Source organism: Salmo salar, chromosome 09 (genome assembly GCF_965601325.2).
Source record: "Salmo salar chromosome 09, fSalSal1, whole genome shotgun sequence".
Classification (NCBI taxonomy): Eukaryota; Metazoa; Chordata; class Actinopteri; order Salmoniformes; family Salmonidae; genus Salmo; species Salmo salar.
In genome coordinates, this window is record NC_138299.1 from 132,680,887 (window position 1) to 132,705,377 (window position 24,491).

Here is a 24,491-nt window from a genome sequence, read left to right on the forward strand (position 1 = left end):
TGTAACACCCTTTTAAGACACTTTATATTGGTGTTTCCTTACTTTTGTCAGATACCTGTATGTGCTTGTGATAAAATCTATGGAATCATGTAGTAACCAAAAAAGTGTTAAACAAATCAAATTAAACTTTATCTTTGCGATTCTTCAAAGTAGCCACCCTTTGCCTTGATGACAGCTTTGCCCACTCTTGGTATTCTCTCAACCAGCTTTGAGAGAAGCACACAGCCAAAACAACGCAGGAATGGCTTCGGGACAAGTCTCTGAATGTCCTTGAGTGGCCCAGCCAGAGCCCGGAATTGAACCCGATCAAACATCTCTGGAGAGACCTGAAAATAGCTGTGCAGCGACGCTCCCCATCCAACCTGACAGAGCTTGAGAGGATCTGCAGAGGAGAATGGGAGAAACTCCCCAAATACAGATGTGCGAAGGAGTTATACCCAAGAAGACTGTAATTGCTGCCAAAGGTGCTTCAACAAAGTACTGAGTAAAGGTTCTGAATACTTATGTAAATGTCATATTTCAGTTTTTATTTAAAACCGTTTTTGTTCTATTATTATGGGGTATTGTGTGTAGATTAATGAGGGGGAAAAAACTGTTTAATCCATTTTAGAATAAAGCTGTAAAGTAACAAAATCTGGAAAAAGTCAAGGGGTCAGAATACTTTCAGAATGCACTATACACAGTCATTATCTTATCCGCAGAAAACATCCTATTTTTCCTCTCTATTCTAATGATCACCGTTTTGTTTTGTTACTTTTAACCTCTTCTGCACCAATTAGGAACAACCTACACTACCGTTCAAAAGTTCGGGGTCACTTAGAAATGACCTTGTTTTTTAAAGAAAAGCACATTTTTGGTCCATTTAAAAAAACATCAAATTGATCAGAAATACAGCTAAGACATTGTTAATGTTGTAAATGACTATTGTAGCTGGAAACGACAGATTGTTTTATGGAATATCTATGTAGGCGTACAGAGGCCCATCATCCGCAACCATCACTCCTGTGTTCCAATGACACATTGTGTTAGCTAATCCAAGTTTATAATTTTAAAAGGCTAATTGATCATTAGAGACCCTTTTGCAATTATGTTAGCACAGCTGAAAACTGTTGTACTGATTAAAGAAGCAATAAAACTGGCCTTCTTTAGACTAGTTGAGTATTTGGAGCATCAGCATAAGTGGGTTCGATTACAGGCTCAAAATGGCCAGAAACAAAGAACTTTCTTCTGAAACTCGTCAGTCTATTCTTGTTCTGGAAATGAAGGCTAATTCATGCGAGAAATTGCCAAGAAACTGAAGATCTCGTAGAACGCTGTGTACTACTTCCTTCACAGAACAGCGCAAACTGGCTCTAGCCAGAATAGAAAGAGGAGTGGGAGGCCCCGGTGCACAACTGAGCAAGACTACAAGTACATTAGAGTGTCTAGTTTGAGAAACAGACGCCTCACAAGTCCTCAACTGGCAGCTTCATTAAATAGTACCCAAAATACACCAGTCTCAATGTCAACAGTGAAGAGGCAGAGTTGCAAAGAAAAAGCCATATCTCAGACTGGCCAATAAAAAGTAAAGATTAAGATGGCCAAAAAAACACAGACACTGGACAGAGGAAGATTGGGAAAAAGTGTTATGGACAGACGAATCTAAGTTTGAGGTGTTCGGATCACAAAGAAGAACATTCATGAGATGCAGAAAAAAATGAAAGATGCTGGAGGAGTGCTTGACACCATCTGTGAAGCATGGTGGAGGCAATGTGATGGTCTGGGGGTGCTTTGGTGGTGGTAAAGTGGGAGATTTGTACAGGGTAAAAGGGATCTTGAAGAAGGAAGGCTATCACTCCATTTTGCAACGTCATGCCATACCCTGCGGACGGCGCTTAATTGGAGCCAATTTCCTCCTTCAACAGGACAATGACCCAAAGCACAGCTCCAAACTATCCAAGAACTATTTAGGGAAGAAGCAGTCAGCTGGTATTCTGTCTATAATGGAGTGGCCAGCACAGTCACCGGATCTCAACCCTATTGAGCTGTTGTGGGAGCAGCTTGACCGTATGGTACGTAAGAAGTGCCCATCAAGCCAATCCATCTTGTGGGAGGTGCTTCAGGAAGCATGGGGTGAAATCTCTTCAGATTACCTCAACAAATTGACAACTAGAATGCCAAAGGTCTGCAAGGCTGTAATTGCTGCAAATTGAAGGACACATTTATTATTTCAATTAAAAATCATTATTTATAACCTTGTCAACGTCTTGACTATATTTCCTATTCATTTTACAATGCATTTCATGTATGTTTTCATGGAAAACACGGACATTTCTAAGTGACCCCAAACTTTTGAACGGAAGTGTATGTGTCCCTCAAGTTGGGGGTACTTGTGTAGGTTTTTTTCTGGGAATGTATTATTGTTTTGTGTAGCAATGGGTGGAAAATCGATACAGTTACATATCGCAATATTATTTTTGGACGATATTATATTGATATTTGATTTCAAGTAAACAATTTTTTTGCAACTGTAGGTAGCGTTAGCTAGCGCTAATCGGCTGTACCTGACCCAAAAGCTTGTTCTCCATCTTCTTTTTTAAATAGTGAGCCAACAGGTTTTCAGCACTTTTATTTCCCAGACTGTCCAAAACGCGTTCTCATGCTGTCTCTTGTCTCTCTGCAGCAGACATATAGTGAGCAATATGTTTGGAACATCAAAACGCATTTAATTCACAGTATCGAATTGCAATACATATAGAATTGTGAGAATCGCAATACATACCATATCTGCACCTAAGTATAGGGATAATATTGTATCGTGAGGTCCCTGGCAATTCCCACCTCTAGTTTTGTGTGTGTGGTATGTGAGTGTGTGTGTGTGTGCGTGCGTTTGTGAGAGAGAGAACTATAGACTTAAACACTATCATTGGCCATGTTTGTTGTGTTCCTTGTGCCCACTGCTCAGGCTCAGAGACACTGCTGTTTTCGTGGCTGGAGCAGGGATAGAGGAGGAGGGAGGAGAGGGTCGGGAGACAATAAGAGAGGTGCTGATTGGCTAAGGAGACTCAGCCTTGGCAAAAAATTGGAGGAGGGAGGAGGAGAAGAATGCTGGACACGCAAACCTCTGATAATGAATGTCTCACCCACACAGTGTATACTCGTGCAACATCACACACATATTCCAACACACACACAATACATTCACTTCGATAAACACTGGCTTTAATCAGAGCTATGCGGAGAAAGATGAGGTCATTTTCAGACCATGCATCTGCATCATCAAAGCAGTTCAGAGCCTCCTTCCACCACAACAGCCCATAATGAGATCCTGTTCTGTTTGCTCCCTCCAACAACGTGCATATTTCACTGAGCTGAGGTAACTATGGATTTGGATGGCAACCCGCTTCTACCACGTTATAAGTGCTGTGCTCTGATTGGTTTTAGGGCCAATTAGATTGAGCCGTAATGCTAAAGCAGAGGGTTTCAATCTTAGTTCTTAAAAGTTCTAGAGCTTGTTTGTTCTGTGTTCCACTGCCATCACCATCACCATCATTCTACTCACGTTGCACAGCGACAACTCAGCGATCTCAACAAAGCTCGCGGAACTCTTACTTAATCTGCTGGATAAAACACTTAATCCACACCCCCCATTTCATCCCTAACGCCCTAATCCAGGGAGCACTCACAATATAATTGTTAATTTTTACTGATGCTTTTATCCAAAGCCACTTATTAAAGTGGGAGCCCAGTTTCATACAGTGGGGTTTAGTGGAGCCCACCAGATGTAGGCCCTACCTTTGATCAAGGGACACCGCCACAGTTAAGTGTCCCACCACCAGAGAGTTGAACCCGCCGCAGCCCCCCCCCCCCATCAGCACACACACATCACATACATACATACATACACTCCCAACAGACCTCCATACACCCTTCAGAAGGAAGAATTGAGAGTTTCCAGGGTTCCCTCTGTGTGGTGTATTAGGTTGACCTCAAAATGGGTAGCTAGATGAGTTAGAGGAGGATGTGGGATGATGCCCCAACGCCAATACTCTACTGGCCTCCTACAGGTTCTACCTCCCTACCCTACCTGGTGGTCAGGGCAGGGATATCTCTATCTCACCCCACCAGCTCCAATGGCAGTGGCTTGAGGGAAACACGCCAAACCATGCTGCACACACACTCCTCCCACCGTCCTCTTCTCTCCTCCCTCCCTCCTCCCCCGCCAGCGGATCTCTCTGCATGTGGATCAAATCAGAATCATCCACTAATTGACTATTTACAGGGCACCAGAAAGACCGTAATGGACTTGTTATTAAATCCCCCCTCCACTATTTAAAGCGTGTTTTCAGAGTGCTGGGCTGGGCTGAAGGAGAGAAGGAGTCAGAGATTTTTTACAAGGCAGCCCAGTTAAGCCCATCAGAGTGGGTCAGAGTGGGTACCACCCAGGCCAGGTGTGTGTTCAAAATATCACCCTATTCCCTATGAAGTGCCCTACTTTTGACCAGGACCCATATGGCTCTGGTCAAAAGTAGGGCACTATATAGGGAATCGGGTGCCATTTGGAACGTACCACCAGGCAGCTCTCAGACGGGATTATGGGATGACAGCGGTATGGGAAAGAAAGGGCAGCGTGGAGCGTAGAGAGGCAGGGGAAAGAGGCACCGGCACAGCCAGATCTCAGCACCAATGAGTTCCAGATGGAACCCTAGGCCCCCTGTCAGGTTCTCACGGATAGGTTGCATCCTAAATGACTTTTGAAAGGTAGTGCACTATAATGGGAATAGGATTCCATTTGGGACGGAGACACGAACTCAGCAAAAAAAGAAACGTCCTCTCACTGTCAACTGCGTTTATTTTCAGCAAACTTAACATGTGTAAATATTTGTATGAACATAAGATTCAACAACTGAGACATAAACTGAACAAGTTCCACAGGCATGTGACTAACAGAAATGCAATAATGTGACCCTGAATAAAGGGGGGGGGGGGGTAAAAATCAAAAGTAACAGTCAGTATCTGGTGTGGCCACCAGCTGCATTAAGTACTGCAGTGCATCTCCTCCTCATGGACTGCACCAGATTTGCCAGTTCTAGCTGTGAGATGTTACCCCACTCTTCCACCAAGGCACCTGCAAGTTCCCGGACATTTCTGGGGGGAATGTCCCTAGCCCTCACCCCTCGATCCAACAGGTCCCAGACGTGCTCAATGGGATTGAGATCCGGGCTCTTCGCTGGCCATGGCAGAACACTGACATTCCTGTCTTGCAAGAAATCACGCACAGAACGAGCAGTATGGCTGGAGGCATTGTCATGCTGGAGGGTCATGTCAAGATGAGCCAGCAGGAAGGGTACCACATGAAGGAGGAGGATGTCTTCCCTGTAACGCACAGCGTTGAGATTGCCTGCAATGACAACAAGGTCAGTCCAATGATGCTGTGACCGATGACGGACGCTCCACCTCCAAATCGATCCCACTCCAAAGTACAGGCCTCAGTGTAACGCTCATTCCTTCGACGATAAACGCTAATCCGACCATCACCCCTGGTGAGACAAAACCGCGACTTGTCAGTGAAGAGCACTTTTTGCCAGTCCTGTCTGGTCCAGCGACGGTGGGTTTGTGCCCATAGGAGATGTTGTTGCCGGTGATGTCTGGTGAGGACCTGCCTTACAACAGGCCTACAAGCCCTCAGTCCAGCCTCTCTCAGCCTATTGCGGACAGTCTGAGCACTGATGGAAGGATTGTGCTTTCCTGGTGTAACTCGGGCAGTTGTTGTTGCCATCCTGTACCTGTCCCACAGGTGTGATGTTCAGATGTACCGATCCGATACTGCGAGGACGATCAGCTGTCCGTCCTGTCTCCCTGTAGCGCTGTCGTAGGCATCTCACTGACTCAGTAGAAAGGCCTCTTTAGTGTCCTAAGTTTTCATAACTGTGACCTTAATTGCCTACCGTCTGTAAGCTGTTAGTGTCTTAAAGACCGTTCCACAGGTGCATGTTCATTAATTGTTTATGGTTCATTGAACAAGCATGGGAAACAGTGTTTAAACCCTTTACAATGAAGATCTGTGAAGTTATTTCGATTTTTACAAATTATCTTTGAAAGAAAGGGTCCTGAAAAAGGGACGTTTCTTTTTTTGCTGAGTTTAGATACACTGCCATACCTCCGCAGCTCTAGAGTGAGGATACACTGTGCTCTGCAAGGGGCTTAAACCTGGCTTCTTTATAAAAGAGATAGACTGCGTTTTATGTGGAAAGTTAGTATAAATGTAGGTCTACTGCTACGTCTGTCTTTTTATGCTCTATTCGAGCTAGCTACAGCCGAAAAAAGGTCATCATAAATTTAAGAATGAGAATTAACCTTTTTTCCCAGTAGGTTCTTAAGAGTGGCTTTTGGGTGTCTCCTGTTTTACAGTTTTTTTGTTTCAAACCACATGATGCTTTTATTTCTTTGTCCTCACCTCTCACACCATAGCACGGTTTCTGTTAGCCATCGTTGGCCTCTCAGCCATCGTATACAATCAAAACAATAGAAAATGATTTTGCCGTCAAATGACTCTTGACTAAGTCGGAATTACTTAGTTTTCTGATTATAAAATCGTCCAATTCTGCTCAATACTCCAGACCTATTGTCCCGCCCAGTAGAACCACCTGCATTCAGTTGGACATCCTCCATAGACACATGGAGGTCAGTCTAAATCCTCAACTTCACAACCCCCATATCCTCCACACATACACAGCCATCCTAACCATATTTCCTCCTGGTCTGCACATGTGAGAAGAACACACTTGTGTATATTACAATACACATGGTTTATTATTAATTATAAACTGGGTGGTTCGAGCCCTGAATGCTGATTGGTTAACAGCCTTGGTACATCAGTCCGTATACCACGGGTATGACAAAAATTTATTTTTACTGCTCTAATTAGGTTGGAAACCAGTTTATAATAGCAATAATGCACGTCGGGGGTTTGTTATATATGGCCAATATACCACAGCTAATGGTTGTATCCAGGCACTCTGCGTTGCATCGTGCGTAAGAACAGCCCTTGACCGTGGTATGTATATTGGCCATATACCACACCCCCTCAGGCATTATTGCTGAATGATATCCTGTATCTAATTTTTGTCATACATGTGATTTGTATGATGCTCTATGTCGTACATATGTCTCTTAATTAATTATATATTTTTATTTAACCTTTATATAACTAGGCAAGTCAGTTGCCCCTGCCCAACCCTAACCTGGACAACGCTGGGCCAATTGTGTGCCGCCCTATGGGACTCCCAATCACAGCTGGTTGTGATACAGCCTGGAATCGAACCAGGGTCTATAGTGACACCTCTAGCACTGAGATGCAGTGCCTTAGACCGCTGCACCACTCAGAAGCCCAATTAGACCAGATATTTTATATTGTATATTAGTGTAAATATTTCTTATGGTAAAATGATGATTTGTACCCAGAATGGTTAGGTTCTCTTGTGTAGACACACTGCAAGGCCCCACATCCAATAATTTCTACATCCATTTCAGAGAGGAAATTATCTTTATTTATTTTATCTGTGGTGTATGTATTGTGGGATGTTTGTCACACCAGTAAAAGTGTATACATAACCTAAGTTGCCCATACAGCATATGGGAAAATACATGCATAGCCACTGTCATTTTAAGTACAAATATAATTCATGTTCAAGATACTAACATGATCTCTGTTTACAAAAATATAAGCGCCTCTCTTATCAGGCAAAGAAAGGTCTAATCGCCATTATAAGTTCTCACTCACCGTTTGACATGGTAGACATTTCATCCTGTTTGAAGACCCTAGATCTCGGAACATTGATTTGTTGGAGTGGGGAAGTTCTCCTAGAGACAGAGAAAGAGAATGAGGGCGAGAGAAAGAATGAAGGCAAGAGAGAGAGAACAAGGAAGAGAGAGAGAGAGGAGGCACTGACAAGAGCCAGGGCAGAACCATAACTCAGGACCCTAATGATTGCTGTGTGTGAGAAAGCAGAGGGCTACAGTACCGGTATGTATGTATGCCCTGGGATGTCGTCCTGCACCTCACCCATTCATCTACATACTGTACTGTACAGCCACACTGCCCTGACACACACACACACACACACACACACACACACACACACACACACACACACACACACACACACACACACACACACACACACACACACACACACACACAAATTATTTCACTTGACAGATAACTAACTAACCCAGTCAATGTTCATGGTTTGATGCCATTTAGGAGGGTGTAGTTGTTGTTTATGTTTAATAATGTCGTTGATTGGTTTTTAATAATAATAATTTGGTGGGTGCTTATTTGTCCTATTACACAAATGTACAACTGTGAATTGGAAATGTGTTTTTTTGCATATCCCACCTCTCCCCGAGACACCCTCGGTGAGTGGGGTCATGGTCAGGATTTTCCATTATCAACGGCGACCCTGGAGCAATTAGGGTTAAGTGCCTTGCTCAAGGGCACATCGAAAGATGTTTCACCTTGTCGGGCTAGAGGATTCGAACTAGCGACCTTTTGGTGACTGGCCCAACAATAGAAATATAATTTATATTTCTGTGGGGCCAACGCTCTAACCTGCTAGGCTACCTGCCACCCGTAATGATTGATGAGAGCCTATGTGTCTTAGATCACCAATGACAAGTAAGTGCTAGTGGAGGATAGACGGAAGTTAAATTCAGACTGAATCCAAGATAGCCAAGGTAATAACCATTACCATTGTTATTACCAGTACAATACATCCGCAAAGCAACAATGGGAGGCATTCAAATATTTATTTCCTCATGTTTGGGAGAAAAAAATATTCAAAGAAGTTATATCGAGAAAAAAAATGTAATAATGAAGAGATAACGTGGGTCTGCCAGGTAATAGACCCACCATATTGTTCTATTATTACCCATTCCTACTTATCAAGGTCAGACAGGCCGGGCTGTATGTTACCCAGTCATCCCTGCTTCAGTTCAGCTCAGCTTGACTTCACAATGTGGCTCCTCGCCTGCCCCACTCGGGCTGTTTTACATTTGCAGTCTTGTAAGGATTTTTCCAACACAGTCATTTGGGGCTGGGATTTGTGCGGAGCTCTGTGTTCTGCACTAGCGTTGGCTTAACAACGATTCATTAAGCTCCCATCTGGTTGGCCAGGGACCTTCTCTGAAGTCTCACTTCAACAGGCGGGAACGCTGCTTCGGAACGGACCGCAGGTTTGGAGCCAAAGTGCTATGTGATTACTGCCCTATTGTGGTTCAAAGACTTAGGTTACCGCTAACTAAGGGCCGTTTGGCTTCATGCTTAGTGGTGTCACGCTAGCTTACAATATGGCTAGCAGAGGAGTATGGCTGAAGATGAGATCTAGAACTACACACACTTAAGCTCTGCTCAAATGGACTGCATGGGAGGGCTTGTTGTGTAGCTCACCTGCAGCCCATGTTTACAAGTTCAACAGATTTCTAACTGGCAAAGTATCTCAATACAAGCAGAGATGGCAAAATGAAATGAAGGCTTTACTCAAAGTTTCAACAAAACACTTGGCCTGTTACTTAAATCTCTTTACACATACACATCCATGTCCCACTCCCTCATTTGCTGATAATAATATGATCAAGTTTAGCATTTAAATGGTTTTCTTAGAAACGTTAATCAATTCATTACTGGTACGTGTCCATCTTAACCATAAACACACTACTTCAAAGGCATAATGGATATTTTTCACTTTGCTGAACACATCTCCTTTTGGCATTGTTTGACATTGAACGTTTTTGATATTTTTTTTAAGCCATTATATGGCATGCTTTTGCATAATTCTATAGAGGGGTTCTTCCTCTGGAATACTCATTATCATCATCACAGTCACAATGCTCCTCCAGTCAGGATAACATGGATCTGAAGGCGCAGAGCTTTTAGGCAGATGTAGGCTTCTATTGGAGTTTGGTCACTCTGATCTGCTTCTCCTCATGCTAAACTACTATGGCTTCATCATGGTCATCATGGCTGTGTTTCAACATAATCTCATTTCAGATGCCTCACAGGCAGTTCAAAGTTGGCTGGTTGGCTGATTCTGAACTGACCGGATGGGTGGACATCGCCGCTGCCTCAGGAGCCACACAGCACTCCCTAGCCCTAGCTATCATTCCAGTGGGCCCCTACACTGCTCTGCCCCATCTGGTACTGGTAGGACGGGTCCCGGATGGATGGGGGGGTTCCCTGTGTTGGGAAGGCCGAGAACTCCCTGTAAGGCCGGAGAGGAGACCCAGGCCCAGGCTTCCTGTGGTACAGAGGAGGATGGACCACCGGCCTGCTACCCCTGGAACCAGGAACCGGTGGAGAGGAAGACGAGATGGAGGACGACGAGGGGATGGTAGCCAGGCCTCGCTGTGCTGTGGCTGGACTGTAAATTCCTATGTCGGACTGGGGGCGTGGGGGTCCGGTGGGGGTGTGGTGGGGCACCACGGAGGTGGCGGTGGCAGTACTGGGGAAGTGAGCAGTGAAGGGCTGGTAGGGGACAGCCTCCACTGTCTGCACGCTGTACCGCGGGTAAGGCTGCACCGACGCCCACATGTTGCAGTTCAGAGAGGCGGGAGCCAGGTCGTCAGCACCCACAGCCCCGTGGCCGTTCTCTCCCTCCATCCCTCCGTACATACAGGCCTCCCTGGAGCTCATGGCCTCACCACAATAGGGGTGGGACAGCAGTGGAGGCTCGTAGGTGGGAGGAGAACGGAAGTAGTGTTCCTCTGAGACTGCTGGAAGCGCTGTGTCCAGATATGGCCGTTTACAACCCAGTTCCAAGTGCCTGGTGTTATCTGTAAAGAAATGAAGATTAAATCATCATCACTGAGTGTAAAAACTCAATGTATCACCCTGCTGACCTATGATGCTTCTTCATATTGTTTGGAACTGTGTACAAAGCCATTTATATTGTGTGATATTGATGTGTAGCACCAAAAGATGTGTTGCAAGACAACAAAGTTTTCTGAAAGACTAATGAGGACTGGCCATTTTCTGTGATTGACAGGTGTGGAGATGTTCAGGTAGGTCTGTAGCTAACCCACCTCTGTGTTTGAAGCAGTGGTAGAGCAGGCTGGGCTCTCGGCTTGGAGGGAAGGAATTGGAGATGTGTTCCTGGTGGTCTGAGTTCCCCAGGGGCACCCCACCCTCGTACTGGTAGTGGGACAGGACCTGGGGGTGACCCGACAGGTGTACCCCAGCTCCCAGCTTCCCCGTCCGGTGACCATGTGAGGAGAGGAGCCTCTGGCGAACCATGTTCTTAGAAATCACTGGGTAGTCTTTTCTACGGAGAGGAAGAAGGGAAAACAAGAACAGAAGGATTAGCGTTAATGTTAGTGTTGGGGAAGCTACTCTGAAAATATCGTTTATCAAGCTACTAATTACTTCATACTGGAAGAAGTTGAGCTACATGAAAGCTACCCTTAAGAAAAATATAGCTTACTTAACTAAATTTACTTAGAAAAAGTGGTTAATTACATCCAAACTACTTCTAAATCTGAAATGTCATAGACTACAAATTGCAAGAACAGTTCACTGTGGAGCCAGATGTTAACAGAATGTGTAATTTAACCTATTAAACACAAAAAGTGAGAATTAGGCAGGTCTGATGTAAAAAAAAAAAAAAAGTCAATTCTTGCCTACTTCACCGATATTTTATTTTTGTTAAAAAAGTTGTCTATAGTTCCAGTAGTTAGCTACACCACTACATGGTAAAACACTACCAAGATTTGAATTTAGTTCAACTACGACCAAGCTACTGCAAAATATAATGAAATCACTAGTTGAACTAAATGTAGTTCACTACTTCCCAATACTTGCGTTACAGATTCTACTTAGCAGTGAGAGAGTGAAGTATTTAAGGAAGCAAGCACAGATAAAGGAAGAAATGGAACAAGTTCCAAAAGGAACAAATGGTTCCAATGAATGATGTACTGTCCCAAAAGAAGAATTGTTTCCATGATAAAGTAAGTATTCCATATACTTTTTATTGTGTGGCACATTCCCATAAACATACGGAACATACCCCTGGAGTCTGGAGACACGCAGGTCCCCTTCATCGCTGCCACGGAAACCCTTGGCAAACGGGTTGTTCTCGATCTTCAACTGAGTTATCTGAGAAGACAGCAACATTTCTTGTCACTGCACTTGAGACTCATCATGAAATGTGCAGCTAGGTTCAGTCAAAAATAGTCTTTCTATGATTTGGAACATTTCTCCTGCAGATAGATAGTGTTTTGAAGACGCTCTCGTATTACTGACATTAGAAACGAGTCAGAACGAGTCAGACTGTGTGTGCAGCAGACGTTGAACATCAGATAGCAGGTGGACAACTACATGGGTGGCACTTATACTGTACCTTATGGTTCTGGTAGGAGGTGACAGAGATGAAGGCTGTCTCGTGAAACACGTGAGTGCAGTAGGCTGTGTTCTTAGACCCAAAGGCGTTGTTCTCGTCGGCCTTGACGATGTGGAGCCGAGGCTGGTACTTGTGCATCGAGTTCAGGATGATCTATCAGGGGGAAAGATGGAAAGTACAGGGTCAGACGAACGACAGCTGAGTCGATCACAGCACACTGTCCTCTTAGTGGCACCAGTGAATGACCAGACACCACCACAGGTTTAAGACTTTTTAAGATGTTTTTATTTATTTTTTAAGGCTAGTTTTTCCTCCTTTAAATGAATGGTTGTCCCTGGCCTAGATGTTAAATTCCAAGTGATGTAATTGTATTGACTTGAATAGACTCATAGTGTAAATGGGGTGCTTAAGATGCTCAGGTTTTCCATGGCTAGCCTTTTTAGCAGGTAGGCCTATTTTAATTACATTTACATTTACGACATTTAGCAGACGCTCTTATCCAGAGCGACTGCATACATTTCATTTCACGCATTTAAAAAAAAATTGTATTTATTTTTTGTACCCCCTCCGTGGGAATGGAATCCACAACCCTGGCATTGCACACACCATGCTCTACCAACTGAGCCACAGGGAAGACATTGCTATTGGAGTCAGCATTAGTGGGCATACAATGCCAAACTTTGTCCATACAACGTGGAAATTTGTCAATATACTGTAGTTCAATGTGTTGATACTGAAAAGTGGGCACCCCTTTGTCACACAAGAGTTGCAACTGTATAGTGCATCAATCAGCACGTATGGTGCGTGCTCAATGTTTAGGTTGGGGAGGGGGGGCTAAGTCAGCACATCGGCACCAGTCTGCTCAGAGTAGCCCAGTAGCCTAGCCACATGCTCACTGGAGTGTCAGCAGGGTTGGAGCAAGGGTTATCTCCAGTGCAGCTCTGTCAGGGCCGATGAGCATCAGGCTCTCCCCCACTCCCACCTCCCCTCCTCTCCTACATTCTAGACTCACGGCCCAGTAGTACCAGGGCATTGTCTTAACAGGCGAGCCCCTCCAGGAGGCTACCACAGAGAGGGGTTAAGACTATCAAGCACAGGCGGGCTGGTTCACCATAATTGGGGAGGATGGGCTCATAGTAATGGATGGAACAGTATAAATTGAATGGTATTGAACTCATTGAACGCATCGCTACATATTTGCCTCCAAACCCACTGGCTCCAGGTCATCTATAAGTATTTGCTAGGTAAAGCGCTGCCTTATCTCAGCTCACTGATCACCATAGCAACACCCACCCGTAGGACACGCTCCAGCAGGTATATTTCACTGGTCATCCCCAAAGCTAACACCTCCTTTGGCCGCCTTTCCTTCCAGTTCTCTGCTGCTAATGACTGGAACGAACTGCAAAAATCACTGAAGCTGGAGACTTATATCTCCCTCTCTAACTTTAAGCATCAGCTGTCAGAGCAGCTTAACGATCACAGCCAATCTGTAAATAGCACACCCAACTACCTCATCCCCATATTGTTATTTATCTTTTTGCTCTTTTGCACCCCAGTATCTCCTTGCACATCATCATCTGCACGTCTATCACTCTAATGTTAATGCTAAATTGTAATTATTTCGCCTCTATGGCCTATTTATTGTCTTACCTCCCTAATCTTCTACATTTGCACACACTGTACATAGATTTTTCTATTGTGTTATTAACTGTACGTTTGTTTATATGTAACTCTGTGTTGTTGTTTTTGTCGCACTGCTTTGCTTTATCTTGGCCAGGTCTCAGTTGTAAATGAGAGCTTGTTCTCAACTGGCCTACCTGGTTAAATAAAGATGAAATAAAAAAGAAAAAAGAACATCAAACGCATGGTTTCCATGTGTTTGATAGCATTCCATTCACTCCATTCCAGCCATTACTATGAGCCGTCCTCCCCTCAGCAGCCTCCTGTGCTATCAGGGCACAGGCAGCCGGGGTCATAGTTGCACCCTGAACAGCCCAATGCTCACATGCCTTTGCCCCCTTTTGCTGAGGCAAGGTTCAGACAGAGATAAGCAATTGGTTCATTGGCTGCCTAGAGACTGTGGTGACCTGAGGCAGATAACGGATAGAGATAAGCTACTGGTTGGTTGACTGGAGACTCTCTGGTGATGACCTTTGTCTAGTCTGCTAGTCTGGCCAGTGTCTGTCTGGAGGAAGTGCAGGAAGGAGTCTGACTCTCTCTGTGCTGTCTGGTTGCATTGAGCAGGACAAGCCTTCCTTGGATCAACCCAGAACCAAATCATGCATTCTCTCTTTGATCTTGTGGGTGAAAATGCCAGCCCCAGACAGTTTGCTAACTGGTTTATAAACCAAGACACACTGCCTCACTCAGTGACAGCTGGGAAGTGACAGCATTTCAGGAGTGATTCCTTGGACCATCTCTTGGTCAACAGTAGCATGGGTCAGTGGGAGCCCAGATCCCAGATCAGTGATAGTGTTTTTACTGCTGATGCTGAGCAGGTCAGCAGCAAAGGGAAGGGAAGGGCAGAGTTTGTGGGGGATGGTCAGAAAGGGGAAGGTCTGTCATTGATATGAGACCCCTGGGTTGAATCAAGCTGACGGCCATCCTGCTCTGGACTGGACTAGCAGCCATGCTGACCCACATACTTGCACACACAGTCATGCAGACCGCATACTCTCACATACATAAACACACTTGAAAAGACACACTCTCAAATGCACAAACAACAGAGTCTGTCATTGACTGTCATTAGCTCACTTCACAGGCTGTTTTATTTCGGCCGTGGGTCAGTTAAGAGCAGTGGTGTCAAAGTCATTTTTCACCGGGGGACGCATTCGGTCTTCAATGAGGTCCGGAGGGCTGCATTTAAAATATTTTCAATGCTCCCTGACTGTCTAGCTTTCATTTCAGTGATTATTAGCGAGCTGGATTTAACCCCCCATGGGCCGTATGCTTGACACCCCTGGTTTAGTGGGTCAGGTTGGTGGTGGATCCAGTGCTATGCAGGGCAGGGAGGAGAGGCTCTCTGGCTCCCCTGCTGGCGTGGGCTGTTCTATGGCCATCAGCAGGACTTAGTAAGACCTGGCCCCTCTCTCTCTCTCTGTCCTCATTACTCGCCCTTATCACTATCCAGGCGGCGGACTCAACCTGACAGCGGGCCCCGCCGCTGATCCCAGAGGTTATGAACCTAATGAGTTCTCCTTCTGACGGAATGGCTTTGGACAAGCCTGCTCAGAGTTCCTCTGGGCAGCACTGCCGCCACCGTCACACTTCTCACTTCCCTCTGTGGCAAGACACTCACTTTCTCTCGTATGCTTTCTCTCTCTTTCCCTCTCTTCTCTCTCTGTCACTCCCTCCTCTTCACTCCCTCTTTCACCCTCTGTTCCTTTTCCACTCTGGCCACCTTTTCTCGACTCCTTCCCCCTCTCTCCTCTCTCCCTCTTCCCCTGTTTCCCTCTCCTATCTCCCTCTCTTTCCATAAAGACAGCTTCATGACTCAGTCTCTTGTTAAAAAAACGCTCTATCCTGCTGTTGTTTTAACACCAGTCTATTGAACTCTCATCCACTGTGTAGTTTTTACTAAATGAGCCGTATCCAGTCACCTCTCTTGTTTTACATGGCCAGGAGAAGTGAGAAGCTATATTGTGTGAAATGACCCAGTGCCTTCCTGGGATGTGGATTGACCTACATTGTGAGGCCTCAGTAGCTAACCATCCCCCTCTCTCTCTCACTCTCTCTCTATTCCTTTACAGTTAATTGAGCTTAAAGTTTATAGACGTTGTTGACATTATTCAGAGCAGTCAAGCTGTTGATCAGTTGTATCAGCAGGGCCAAGTGATGTCACAGGCAGAGTACTTCGCTCTGTGACAAAGAACTAAGTGGCTTTAAGGGCCAAGTGTGAGGTCACATGGCCAAAGTACCTGTTGTTATTGGGCAATTGTCCAGCATACACCCATATTTTAGTTGTGTACTGTTACAGTTGAAGTCGGAAGTTTACATACACTTAGGTTGGAGTCATTAAAACCATTTTTTCAACCACTCCACAAATTTCTTGTTAACAAACTATAGTTTTGGCAAGTTGGTTAGGATATCTATTTTGTGCATGACACAAGTCATTTTTCCAACAATTGTTTACAGACAGATTATTTCACTTATAATTCACTGTGTCACAATTCCAGTGGGTCAGAAGTTTACATACACTATGTTGACTGTGCCTTTAAACAGCTTGGAAAATTCCCCAAAATGATGTCATGGCTTTAGAAACTTCTGATAGGCTAATTTACATAATTTGAGTCAATTGGAGGTGTACCTGTGGATGTATTTCAAGGCCTACCTTCAAACTCAGTGTCTCTTTGCTTGACATCATGGGAAAAATAAAAATAAATCAGCCAAGACCTAAAAAAAAAAAATTGTAGACCTCCACAAGTCTGGTTCATCCTTGGGAGCAATTTCCAAACGCCTGAAGGTACCACGTTCATCTGTACAAACAATAGTATGCAAGTATAAACACCATGGGACCACGCAGCCGACATACCTCTCAGGAAGGAGACGCATTCTGTCTCTTAGAGATGAACGTACTTTGGTGCGAAAAGTGCAAATCAATCCCAGAACAACAGCAAAGGACCTTGTGAAGATGCTGGAGGAAACAGGCACAAAAGTATCTATATCCACAGTAAAACGAGTCCTATATCGACATAACCTGAAAGGCCGCTCAGCAAGGAAGAAGCCACTGCTCCAAAACCGCCATAAAAAAGCCAGACTACAGTTTGCAACTACATATGGGGACAAAGATGGTACTTTTTGAAGAAATGTCCTCTGGTCTGATGAAACAAAAATAGAACTGTTTGGCCATAATGACCATCGTTATGTTTGGAGGAAAAAGGGGGAGGCTTGCAAGCCGAAGAACACCATCCCAACCGTGAAGCACGGGGGTGGCAGCATCATGTTGTGGGGGTGCTTTGCTGCAGGAGGGACTGGTAAAAATCACAAAACAGATGGCATCATGAGGCAGGAAAATTATGTGGATATATTGAAGCAACATCTCAAGACATCAGTCAGGAAGTTAAAGCTTTGTCGCAAATGCGTCTTCCAAATGGACAATGACCCCAAGCGTACTTCCAAAGTTGTGGCAAAATGGCTTAAGGACAACAAAGTCAAGGTGTTGGAGTGCCATCACAAAGCCCTGACCTCAATCCTATAGAAAATTAGTGGGCAGAACTGAAAAAGTGTGTGCGAGCAAGGAGGCCTACAAACCTGACTCAGTTACACCAGCTCTGTCAGGAGGAATGGGACAAAATTCACCCAACTTATTGTGGGAAGCTTGTGGGGGTTACCCAAAACGTTTGACCCAAGTTAGACAATTTAAAGGCAATGCTACAAAATACTAATTGAGTGTATGTAAACTTCTCACCCACTGGGAATGTGATGAAAGAAATTAAAGCTGAAATAAATCATTCTCTTACTATTATTCTGACATTTCACAATCTTAAAATAAAGTGGTGATCCTAACTGACCTAAGACGGGGAATTTTTACTAGGATTAAATGTCAGGAATTGTGAAAAACTGAGTTGAAATGTATTTGGCTAAGGTGTATGTAAACTTCCGACTTCAACTGTACATGTACTTTTAGTATATTTGATCAGTGGAGGCTCCTCAGAGGAGGAAGGGGAGGACCATCCTCCTTAGTGAATTTCTTGAAAATCTAAATAGTGAAACATTAAAGTTAGTCATTTTAGATAAAACTATACTAAATTTATTCACGCCACCAAATAATTGATTAAAGCACACTGTTTTGCAATGAAGGTCTACAGTAGCCTCTGCAGCACTCTGTAGGGCAGCACCATGGTGTAGCCGGAGGCAGGAACGCCGCCAGGGATTTTGGGCCCAATGAAAAGATACCACATTGGGCCACACCACCACAGGCCATACCAACCCTGCGCAATTGCTGTAACCACACACCTTCAGAACCCAATCAACACATTCAAAGCTTTAAATAACTCTACCTTTGCAGACTTGCAACTCTCTTGTAGTCCAATATTTACTGACAGTGAGCTGTAAAAATATAACACTGTGCAGACATGCACACAACATTCTGCATACAGTGGAATTCACTATTTCATGCAAGACTGATACCCTCTATAAAAAATTTGCTAAAGGCCATATTTTACAGTATAAATGTAATGTTAATGGTAAAATTCTTGAATGGAGAATTCTCTTATCATTAATGAATAACGTAAAATAAATATAACTTAAATATACATTAACCTCTTCAAATAAAAACATTATCATCTATAGAATAATATAACAAACAAAATAATCAAATCAGCAGCAGATTTTTGAACTAAGTATACATACCAACTAGAAAATAAGCAAGTCCAGCGTTCTAGCTAACTGACCTTCAATGGACAGCATGGCAAGACTGCAAAGCCTGTCCTGGGACATAGTAGACCTCAAATAGTTTTTAGCTTACTTAAAGCTCTCTCGCCACCAGCAACATGCAGTGTGCAAAATATACGTAAAGCAATGCACACTTCTCCAAAAATGCTTTGCAGCTGCATCTTACAAATTGGATTCAGGAGATCAAGAGGGAACAAGTTGGGGGGAAAGGGACAGCATATACAGTGTTCAGGTGTCTTATTTCATTTTGAAACTCAGGTGTAAGATCTCTGGAATACTTCATGATCAGTGGTTGGCACACAGAAGGGACTTTATCCTCACTAATATGCCCAACTGTCAGAACAGCAGAAAATGATTCTACAATTTTTGCAGTGTTGTGGAACCTAGTGTCCAAGTCACTTATGATGTCCATAGCAGTAAAAAACAGTGTTGAGAGGTCTCATCATGGAATATCTTCCTTTTCCTCTGGCGGCTGTGTTCCTTGCTAAATTGAGGTGCAACATCCATTTGCGTAGCAATCAGTGTTGCCTCAGACAGGAGAGACTCCCATCCATCTCTAAGATCCTGCATCTCTTCCTTTAAGGCTCTGATATTGGCTGCCTCTGTGTCAAGTGAGATTTTTCCTGACTGGAGAATCACATTCTTGTCCTCAATGCATTGCAGTACCTGCAATTATGCCAACTGACATGTCATTCAACACAACACAATGATCCCTCCTGTCTCAGCCTCCAGTATTTATACTGCAGTAGTTTATGTGTCGGGGGGCTAGGGTCAGTCTGTTACATCTGGAGTATTTCTCTTGTCTTATCCGGTGTCCTGTGTGTATTTAAATATGCTCTCTCTAATTCTCTCTTTCTCTCTTTCTGTCTTTCTCTCGGAGGACCTGAGCCCTAGGACCATGCCTCAGGAATACCTGGTATGATGACTCCTTGCTGTCCCCAGTCCACCTGGCCGTGCTGCTGCTCCAGTTTCAACTGTTCTGCCTGCGGCTATGGAACCCTGACCTGTTCACCGGACGTGCTTGTTGCACCCTCGACAACTACTATGATTATTATTATTTGACCATGCTGGTCATTTATGAACATTTTAACATCTTGACCATGTTCTGTTATAATATCCACCCTGCACAGCCAGAAGAGGACTGGCCACCCCTCATAGCCTGGTTCCTCTCTAGGTTTCTTCCTAGGTTTTTGGCCTTTCTAGGGAGTTTTTCCTAGGGAGTTTTTCCTAGCCACCGTGCTTCTTTCACATGCTTTGCTTGCTGTTTGGGGTTTTAGGCTGGGTTTCTGTACAGCACTTTGAGAATATCAGCTGATGTACGAAGGGCTATATAAAAATAAATTTGATTTGATTTGATTTGAATGCTGACCTCCTTTAGTTGGGAGTAGGGCTGGTTCAGGGGTATGGGGATGGGGTGACAGGGCTGCTGAGCCTGAAGCTGCATCTGTTGGGCCTGGCACCAGGCAGGGGCGGGGACAACTTATTTAGTATGAATAGCTTGCTAAAAGTTTGCCTGCATTGATTAAATGTCGGCTAAAAGAGGAGCGAAATGTAAACACTCAGAATTTTCTGTGAAGATATTAAGTAACTAATGTTCGGGGAGCAAATGGACTAAGGTAACAGGTTCATTTCCACCACTCACGGACTACACTCACCTTCCTTTGTGAAAAATTGGGTGACATATTGTCTCCCTTTCTTTTCTCTCTCCTGTCTTTCTTTTAATTTTTGGGAGCCAGATTTTTCTTTAGGGGGGAGGGTTGGGCAATACAGAGGCTCTCTGGATGTTTACTTTTTTCCAAAAACGAGAAAAGAAAAAGAACCGTTAGTTTTATTAGTACATTGTAAATAAAATATTATATTAATGATGATAGGTTAATAATTAATATTGAAAAAACACGGCACCGGAGGCCAGCTAGCTTCTGTCCTCCTCTGGGTACATTGACTTCAATACAAAACTTAAGAGGCTCGTGGTTCTCACCTCTTTACACAGTAATTATGACAACTTCCGGAGGATGTCCTCCAACCTATCAGAGCTCTTGCAGCATGAACTGACATGTTGTCCACCCAATCAAAGGATCAGAGAATGAATCTATTACTGAATCATAAGCTACAGCTAGCTAGCACTGCAGTGCAGTGCATAAAATGTGGTGAGTAGTTTCCTCAAAGAGAAAGACGATAGTTGAACAGTTTTGAACAAATTAATTTCTTCCAAAATTAAGGAGAAGCGAGAGAGAGAGAGCTATATTTGGTTGTATTTTTTATTTTTATTTCACTTAGCTAGCAAATGCAGCTAGCTAGTTTAACCTACTCAAACAGAGAAGGATGCTATGTCAGCTAGCTGGCTATCGCTATGGCTATCCAACACTGGAACTCTTCCAAGTCAAGGTAAGCTTTTGGTTTTATAAATGTATTGCCACTGCTGGTGTAACTGCTAAACTACTTTCTTACTATACACTGGGTTTACTAACGCATTAGTTCTTGTAGTTCTAGTTGACTATGACGTGACAATGATGTTGGCTGTGTGTAGCAGTTTAGCAGTCATGATATGAAGGTTTTTTCATCTGGTGTCAGACAGCTGATGTGCTGTGCACTGAAGTCCACAAGCGAAGGGAAAAGGTGTGTCACGTGTGCTATGAAAGTGAACTGTTTGCGTGTGATCAGGGGTGTATTCATTGCACCGATTCTGTTTAAAAAGGTTTCTTAAATGGAAGCAAACGGAATGAAACAGTGATAAACATACCTGAATTTGTCCAACAGAAACTGTAATTTGCAACTGTTGGACTAATGATTACACCCTAGATCAGCTAGATGCAGGCAAGACAGTATTGCATGTGTCACTGTCTGTCACCTTGATTACTCAAATATCTCTCAACCTGTGCACCTACGTCATGAAGGGTACAGGGAAAATTTGAGTATCATGTAGTACCCTAAACCGATCACTGTTACATTGAACTGGGTGAATGGAATATGAATGACAGTAATCCAATATGCTGTAATAGAAATAAGGCTGTGCTCATTAAAAATATATATATAATCCTCCCTCATCTTAAATGGCACCAACCGCCACTGATTTGAGTGAATGTTAGCCTGTGTGCTGGGATGCTGTAGGTGGGTAGACTGAGGGTCACTCACATGCCCAAAAGGGTCCAGGTGGTTGTTGGTGAGTTTTAGCTTCTGGAAAGACACCAGCTGCCTCATCCAGTGGGCTCCTGTAGCTGGGGAGTCTGGATGGACATAGAGCCTCCCTGGCATGGCCGGCTCCGCCTTGCCTGCCACCATCCTGAGTAGAAAAAGGAGGAGAAGAGAGAAGAACGAGAGTGGGAAGGAGAGAGGGAGATGAAGAGACACATTAAGGTGCAACATCATCATCCTCATAAAGACCCCTTGGCTAGCAGCAACCAACGGCCATTACTCTGCCAAGAGATGATTGCAGCCATATACAACCCAGCAGCCCTGTGATCTACCAAACCATATTGTCACAGCATGGCCAAATCTTCTAGCAGCCACACGACTCCATTCAGGCTCACTGATAGGCCACTGAGAATGAAGGATAACTTTTTACACCAAACACATGTAGCTACAGTCAGTAATCATAAAAAATTGCAGCCGTTTCAGCCCTCACACTATGGGCTATAGGAACCATTCTCCCAGACTGGAGGTGCTGGTGGTTGCTTCAACCGTAACATCACTGTTAATTACGCTCCTCCGAGGTGTCGCTGAGAGAATCCAGAACCCCACGCTGGGATTCCAGGCCCTCCCAGGCCATCCCACAAAGATCTGGAACAAATGGCTGTTAAAAAAAAATATAACATGGCTGCTGGAGAAAGCAAAGCACGGTGGGGCATTTTATGGAGGCTTTGTCTGAGTCTCAAATGGTACCCTATTCCCTACATAGTGCACTACTTCTGACTATGGGCCCTGCGATTAGGGTGCCATTTGGGACGTAGATTTTTCTTGGCGTGACTAGGGTTCTGGTTTCAGTATAATACCCTACCCTGGATATGGTTGTTTTGTCATTTGCACAGCCGACAGTGCTAATGGTTGATAACGCTCCGGTGGGCAGTGGCAGATGCAGGCTGTGGTGGCATCACTGGTCATGGCTAGAGGAATACAGTTTATGTCAAATTGACTTCAAAAGTAGATTTTGTTTTGCATTTTAGCTAACCCTAACCTTAACCTAATTCTCCTAACCTGCTGCGTAAGTTCTCCTACCCTGTTACGAAAAGTCTATTATTTTACCCCTTTTTCATGGTATCCAATTGGTAGTTACACTCCTGTACGGACTCGGGAGAGGCAAAGGTCAAGAATCCTCTGAAACACAACACCCACTTAACCCAGAAGCCAGCCACACCAATGTGTCAGAGCAAATACTGTACACCTGGTGACTGTCAGTATGCCACAGGAGTCACTAGTGCACAATGGGACAAGGACATCCCTGCCAGCCTTCCCCTAACCAGGACAACACTGGGCCCATCGGTCTCCTGGTTATGGCCGGTGTCAACAGAGCCTGGACTTGAACCCAGAATCTCTGGTGGCACAGATAGCACTGTGATGCAGTGCCTTATCCCACCACGCCACTCAGGAGGCCCTCTTTCTAGTCAATTCTGACATAAGCTGTATCCCATCTAGTCAAAACCGGCATCACCCAAAGTATAGGGTCACTGGAAGGACAGCGGGTACAGCCCAGCAGGCAGCTTGCTAATGACAATCCGCAGCTACAGTTTAGTTAGCGCAGCGGCTGAGACATGAGGCACTGCTCTTGCTGTGCTCTAAAAGAACAAAGGAGCATGCATGGCATGGCATATTATAACATGACCTCAATAACAACAAAGCTGTCTGTGGACAGACTTGTCACTAAAAATATTACAGTACTAAAGATTTCGATGATCATCATATTGTTTTTGTGTCCTCTCTCTCTCTCGTTCTGAGAAGTGGTGATTTTTCTCTGCAGCCAGGCGCTCCTTTTCACAAGAGCAATGATGAAACTGACAGTTTTCCTCATTATTCAACCACAACAGACTCAATTTAGGCCTTCCATGACTGAAGGCAGCAAGAGCCTGGACTCATACTCCAGCTCTCCATTCCATCAATGAATCTATACAAATGAACGAATTAACAGATGAGTAGGAGATGGACATCACACGTTGGTCTTGAACACAAAGAAAATGTTGTTAACCAATACACACACAAAAATAAGGGTTCCTCAAGGGTTCTTTGTGAAAGGTGATGGTTCTATGTGGAACCATACTGACCCAAAGAACCCTTCAAGACGTTAAATGGTTATTTGTAGTTTGCAGAGTCAAAAAAGGGTTCTTTCCTCTTTTAGTGATAATTAAAATGGATCATTACAATATTTTGGGGTGTGGTTTGAGCACTGCTCTTTTTGTAAAACCGAGTGTGATTACAGTTTATCTCATCTTTTTTGCTATGCCATATTGAAAATGACTATGGCCAATGACAGTGTTTTGTGAAAGACTCATGTATGGCCTTGTGTCAATTGAGAACTGTTGCTTAAGTCAGTGGTTCTCAATTCTCTCCTTAAGGACACCCTGCCATTCCAGAGCTAGCACACCTGATTAAGCTTGTCAATGAACACAAGTTTAAAACCTATAATATGGCTAACCAGAAAAAAATAACCCTGTATGGTTCTTCAAAAGGTTATTTGGAGAACTTTTGAGATTGAGAATGGTTCTATAAAAAACCTTTCTCCATATAGGTTCC

General features: G+C 44.1%; 1 protein-coding gene across 1 annotated transcript in view; it reads right to left on the bottom strand.

The window, feature by feature from the left end:
* Window positions 1-8,776: 8,776 nt before the first annotated feature.
* Window positions 8,777-24,491, bottom strand: part of LOC106612866 (T-box transcription factor TBX4) — a 34,191-nt gene continuing 18,476 nt past the window's right edge. Inside the window, exons 5-9 of the mRNA XM_014214455.3 lie at window positions 21,903-22,050; window positions 12,375-12,527; window positions 12,042-12,130; window positions 11,062-11,300; window positions 8,777-10,812 (exon numbers count right to left, since the gene is read on the bottom strand). Coding sequence (XP_014069930.1) covers window positions 10,133-10,812; window positions 11,062-11,300; window positions 12,042-12,130; window positions 12,375-12,527; window positions 21,903-22,050 — 1,309 coding nt within the window. The 3' untranslated portion in view covers window positions 8,777-10,132. The remainder of the gene's footprint in view (window positions 10,813-11,061; window positions 11,301-12,041; window positions 12,131-12,374; window positions 12,528-21,902; window positions 22,051-24,491) is intronic.